At 38.4% G+C, this 6,298-nt stretch overlaps 1 protein-coding gene across 1 annotated transcript; it reads right to left on the bottom strand.

Moving 5' to 3' along the window:
* Positions 1–416: 416 nt before the first annotated feature.
* On the bottom strand, positions 417–3,716 carry tnni1c (troponin I, skeletal, slow c; the record flags this gene model as incomplete). Its single annotated transcript, XM_080474793.1, has 5 exons — positions 417–913; positions 1,017–1,199; positions 1,280–1,369; positions 1,467–1,598; positions 3,696–3,716. 5 exons carry the CDS (start codon positions 3,714–3,716, stop codon positions 827–829), a joined length of 513 nt encoding a protein of 170 aa, XP_080330919.1. The 3' UTR covers positions 417–826.
* Positions 3,717–6,298: the final 2,582 nt, after the last annotated feature.

Here is a 6,298-nt window from a genome sequence, read left to right as displayed (position 1 = left end):
TTTGACTATTCCTTCCAGTAATTCTGAGACACCCAGCCCCAACCTCCCCAACCCTTATACTCTTGAAATTCCTTAAAAGCTGCTGACTCCATCCCGTTACCCTCCATCAAGCCCCCTGTAATCCTACTGACACTGCGATGTCACCTCAAGGACATCGGCTGGCATGTGTGACAAGTTTGCTTTGCATTTTATTGCTGCGGAGGAATGCCTTCCAGTCAAGATGAAAGGCTAAGTATATCCTGGCTCTGACAGAAAGTATCTCTATAAGTCAACGGCATAGCTTTGTGAAGACTCTTCTCAAGAAAATAACCAGGACACCCTCATAACTGTATGAAGGACAATGACAAATGTGTTGCATTCCCAAACAAAAGCTTAGTATAATATGCCTGTGTAGCTTAAAAATAAAAGCAACAATAATAGTTACAACTTTATTGTGGTTATTTTTTTCTTTTTTACATAACAGTATTGTCAAACAGCAACACGTTGTTAACTAATGTGACTATTTTACAAATGCATGCAAAATGAAAACTGAAAAGACATTTCAACATATCTGCAGTAAATAGTGCCATATTTAATCAGTATCACAAACAAATACCATTTGGAAGCCAAAATTATTGTAATTGCTGCTAAAAAAATAATCTGGTGTGTATTTTTAGGCTTTTTAGAATATTTTCTTTACTATGTATAGTTTTTTTCCCCAATATAAAGTAACTTCATATAATCACTTTTGGACAATAAAAATTCTATGAAATTTTCTTTCATCTTACTTTTTTTCTTTTTTTTTTTACAACATCATCTTTAATAACAACCTGTGTGGCATTTCTATTCATGCATCGAACATCTTCTTCCTGCCCTCCATACCAGACATGGCCTCCACGTTCTTACGCCAATCACCCACCTCCATGTTCAGCTCCTAAAATATCAAAGCCAATATTAATTCCATTGGGCTTGTGTGTCTTTTTTGTGTGTTATGTTGCCAAAAAGGCTGAATGGTACATGTGTTGGTGCAACCGTACCTTCTCTTGTTTGATGTCCTCTTTCTTTACAGACTTGAGGTTGGCCCTCAGGTCCATAGACTCCTTACTTCTTGATCCAAACAAGGCTCTCATCATCTCATCTGCCGACACCCTCACCTTCCTCAGAGCTGGTTTTTTAAACTTTCCGCCGAGATCCTGCACCTTTAATTTCAGCTCATTGATCTAGAATTAGCAGAAGACTTTTCTGATGAACCCTGTCAAGTCTGGTGTGTCATGTGTCAAAGGTTGTATTGAAATCATACATCTCTGTAGTTCTTGAAGACTTTGGCCTCACAGTCATACCGCTCTTCATCCACCAAGTCAATCTTTGAATGCATCTGCTTTACTATGCTCTGCAAAAGTAAAAAAAATAAAAACAGCAACCACAAATAGCAGCTCTTACTTTCAGTGTCATACTCCACAGTGTTTAAGCGACTAAGTGTGCCTCACCTGCAGCCCCTCCATGTTCAAACCACTTAGCTGCAGTGGTGGAAGCTTATCGCCCAGGTAGCGCACCTTCTCCTCCTCACATGCAGCCTTCTCGGCCTCCAGCTCCTCCGTCGCACGAGTGAGGAGGAGAATCTGATCAAGTCAAAGATAATGAAATTAAAATTGGAACATACGTATGATTATATTTTAGTTAATGGTTGCTGCAGGATAAATTCCTTTGACGGTTTAATGGATAAGTTTAACGATTGTATATGTATTTACCTTGAGTGATAACTTGCGTGAGGCTGATATCTTGCATTTTGGCTGCAAGAGAGACATGATATGGCATGAATATTGGCCATCCTGCACCTGACGAAGTATCTTGCTGAAAACACTGCAGGATATTACTCATTCACATATTGTTATAAACAAGTATTCTTTTCTATATAAATTCATGCTGCCTAATTGGATTAAAGCAGGGATCCTTTAGATATCATCGCTCAGCAAAACAGCAGAATGATTTAAACTTATCAGCATGTGCCCTAAACTGCAAGCGTGTCACATGATGGTTTAAACAGGATGTAATGTCATTCAAATGAGTAGATACAAACCACATGATAAAAAACAAGACTATCGCTCATCTATGTCATGTTACCTTTGCCTCTGCCTTTTGGGGCAAGTATGATGGCGCGTACTGTGAGAAAAGAATAAAAGATATTTAAACATTCAATCTAACTTTATTATGGAGTTATTCAGGTGAGAAAACAAGAACAACTGCAGATTGTTGCTTACATTGCTGTGGTGGCCATGCGGAGTTTGTTGCACCAGAGAAATCACAAGCAAATCAAAATATTATTAATTTTCTTTCATGAAATACTTCATAGGTTTGACAACATGAAAGGATTGTTACAAACACAAGACTTACTCATCCGACATTGTCGCACCCTGGAAAAGAATCAAATGAATTACTTGGAGAAAAAATAATCCAGTTCCAGTGATGAGGAAAGGGCGAGTTTATAGTGTACAAACAAATCACTTAGTTTTACATTAGACCGTTTTAACTGCAGCTGGCTTTTATAAACCAGGCTTCCAGACCAAAGATCCTCCAATAGGAAGATGGATTCCCCCCCCCCCCCCCCCCCCCCCCCCCCCCCCCCCCCCCCCAACCAAGACCTTTGGTTTAAGAAAAAATAAAACAATAAGCCCTGGTTGAGTCATAAAGCTTCTCAATTTAAAATATTTTCAAATGTCTTGCTTGAAAATAGAAACTCAAAAGGATCCCAATTATTTGAAAACACTTTGCCTTGATGACAGTCTGAGTGGTATTCTGAAACAGTGAGAGAGTGAGGAGTCTTTATTTTTTGCAGCTACGATCACAGCTGGCGCAGGACCACCTCTCAGGTCTCGGTCAGAAATTATGGATCTGTCATCGGGATTAACAGTGAAACTCCCCTGTAATGTCGAAAAGTATTTACTGTCAGAGATTGTTATTTCTCTGGAGGAGAGGATAGTTTCCACCAACAAACCAAAAGAAAAGGTTCTCCATCAGATAATCGAATAATGTATTTAAAGTAGATTCCGTTTTGTTTTTCAGCTTCATATCTATCTTTTAGGTTACAAAAAACAAAACAAAAAAAAACACCAGGACTGCCCTGAAATGAGTGTACAGTCGTTCCATCTTTAATATAAGACATCGTAAAACAGAAATACAGCACCAAAAAGGAAAAATAAAGTCAGTCAAAATGTTGTTTTTCACGTTAATGAGGAGATGACAAAAGTGTGTGTACATGCCCATGATTTTGGTCTTCATAATAAACAAGCCTAATTATCATAAGTGTAGATTTCGATGTGCACCATGTGCCTGAGAAAAAACTGACTTGACAGGTCTTTCTGCTTGTGGTGCTCTGCAGCCTGTGTCACGTTACTATATCCAATAGGCTAACCTTTCTACTGCTATGCCTGCCATCCACACAATGTGGAGCACAGTCACTCTGACATTATATATTGAACAAATCAAATATTTATAGACAGTTCAAACAAAATAATATCAAGAAAACAAATGTATCCCATTATACATTGTATGTGCCAAAGGGTTGCAAAGTTGTTTTTTATTAAGTTAGTACAAACCCCATTCGAGCACAGAAACAGTCAAAATACAGTACAAAAGACCGAAAAACATTTTTGAAACAAGACAGGACATCATATAATAGCAACTAAAAGTGCGTCACTATCATGTGTTTAAAGTGTCACCAGTGTCAGTGGGATCCCCATGGTGTCATAAATTTCAGCAAACTGACCAACAGAACAGCATATCCATACCCAAAGCAGCACCACAAGTATGATTACAATGAGAAATGTATGTTGTGGTGTATTTAGTATTCAGTGAAACTGCTTCATGGGATGTCTCCAGGTCATTTGCTTGAAACTGGTCTGAAAAACACAAACAGCACAGCTGAGATTCAGTCGTCGGACACCTCTTTGATGTGAGCTGGCCGTTGACTGTCAAACTAATATTTCTCCTATTTGTAACTGGGTGTTTACAGATTTATGTGGGATTTCTTGTGCAGGCATGTGGTGGCTGTTTGGGCTGTCGTCACCTGGGCAAGTTCATGGGATGGATAAGTTTATGATTATTCCCACTTTTCTACCTTGACCTCTTGTGTTTGAATTTGGGACTATCTCATACTGGTCAATTAAAGTTGCCCTTTCTGAATTTAATCATTCTTGATTATTATGATATAGATGTTAATTGTTTTCCATCTCTTCGACCATATATTTTCTTTTTCTTTTTCGTTGCACACACAGCTGTTAGCATCTTTCAAAGATCGGAAAATGTTGACCTCAGTTGTGTTCCCATCCTCTGACTTCTGCTTGGTTTATGGCGGAGTGACATTATGTTTTGTGAGCCCACGTGAATAACAGCATGCTGTGTTTTATATAGAGTTAGGTTAAAGGAAGCTCGGGTATTGCATCTGTTTTGGGGTGAACACTTTCCACAGTCACCTTTTGTATTTATTTCATGCACTGTCATCTAAAATGTAATCCTAAATATATTCCAGCTGTGCAGGTAGAAGTATTTTTAAATGAGTCAGTTTCAGAGGAGGTCATTGCATTGACACATGTGGACAGTCACAAACATGTAACCTAATATCTCCTCACAATGCCAAGGATGGCACAACCATTTGTCTTCATAGATGCACGCAGACTAAAAATACCAGCGTATCTGTCTTCCCCCATGTGGGCACAAGTGACAAGCTGTGAGCCCTGTGATTTAATTCAAACAAATCCTTTTGGCACAAGGGTCAAAATGACACAACACACAGGATTTTGCTTTTTTACAAAGCACAGTAAAACACACAACAAATAAAGATAAAGAAAAGCACATCTTGGAAGACGACATGTCAGGTTTGATCGATTCATGAAGCAGCTCGCTCTCAGCAGTCACTAAGAAGACAGCTCACTCTGTTTTTGTCTTTTTCCCTGGAAAATGAAAAAAAAAAACAAAAAAAAAAAACAGCTGACTTGACATTTTTCCAGAAGAACCCGCTGAGTCAAGCATATTCATTCCCTGAAAGATCAAATACTTTGCTCTCACTAATAAAAAGTACTCAAGCTAACATTGGGCAAAGAGCAATGTACACCCTGGACACCTTGCCAGTCCATGACAGAGTCCGATTCAGTTCTAGTTGGATTTTATTTATGAAGAAGCTCCAATTACATAACAGCCTTCTTTCAGTGCTGATGGCTGCAGGAATAACTCTCTCATAACTAAGGTCATGACAAATGACAAGCCACATTACTTAAATTGTACTTAACAAGTAAAAGCGCTGTTGTTAAATAAACAAAGCTCAAATAAAGTCAGTCATTAATTTTCTCAAAAACTCCACAGTGTAATACTTAATTTAATACCACATTTAACTGTACTTTTAATGTATTGTAAGGCATTCAGTTCACTATAATTGTATAAAATGACTACGCTCAAAGCACATGACTGAGACAAGAAGGAAATTCCCTCTCTTCAAGTCATATAAACTTATTGGCTACAAAAATGCACGTCAAAAGATTTGTGTAGATATAAATCCTAATAGTGGACGTACTCAGCAGCAAGTTAGGGTTTTGAAAGTAACAAAGTAGTGTCATATAAATTGTACTCATGTATAAATAAAATTGCATATGAAAAATAACCAATGAAATTATAAGTGCCCAAAAAACACTATCAAAACAAATGCAGGAAACTCTAAACCAGAGGTTTCAAACTCAGGTCCTGGAGGCAACCAGCCGTGTTGAAGTAGTTCTACCACCATGGATTCTGCCAACACCACAAGATAAGGCTAGAAAACCAGTGAAATAGTCATCGCCAGATTTATACTGACAGGGCCCAAGATCCACACACACATTTTTTTTTACATTTTTTTTCTTTCATATCCCTGAACTTGAAATTGTAAAACTCGTCCGACTGACTGAGGGGGTTTCTGTTTATACAATAGAATTAGCACCAATCCTATGGGTGCTTCATTGGGGGGAGGAGGTCCCGCCAAGTAGAGTCCAATGTTCAGACTCACCCTCTGTGTTAAAGACATTGAAAAGGCATAACTGGGCCAGATCTGGTTGTTGAGTTATTAATTCTGTTGTATAAAATTGAAAGGACTGGAGGATTGATGGGTTTTCTATGGGGGCCTGCCCATGTTGGGGTTTAAGGCAATGAGCCAGATAAGTTGGCTAAATTAGCCCTTAACGGAAATATTGATATTAAAGCCTGTGATATTAAAGATTGCAATAAGGAGCAGACAGTCAAACATGTACTCATGGAGTGTACCCTTTAAGAGAGGCAAAGGGAACACTTATACACAGCA

The sequence above is a fragment of the Lipophrys pholis genome (genome assembly GCF_963383615.2).
Source record: "Lipophrys pholis genome assembly, chromosome: 11".
NCBI classification, from domain to species: domain Eukaryota; kingdom Metazoa; phylum Chordata; class Actinopteri; order Blenniiformes; family Blenniidae; genus Lipophrys; species Lipophrys pholis.
The sequence above is the reverse complement of the archived record's forward strand: the minus strand, read 5'-3'. Positions and strand labels throughout refer to the sequence as shown.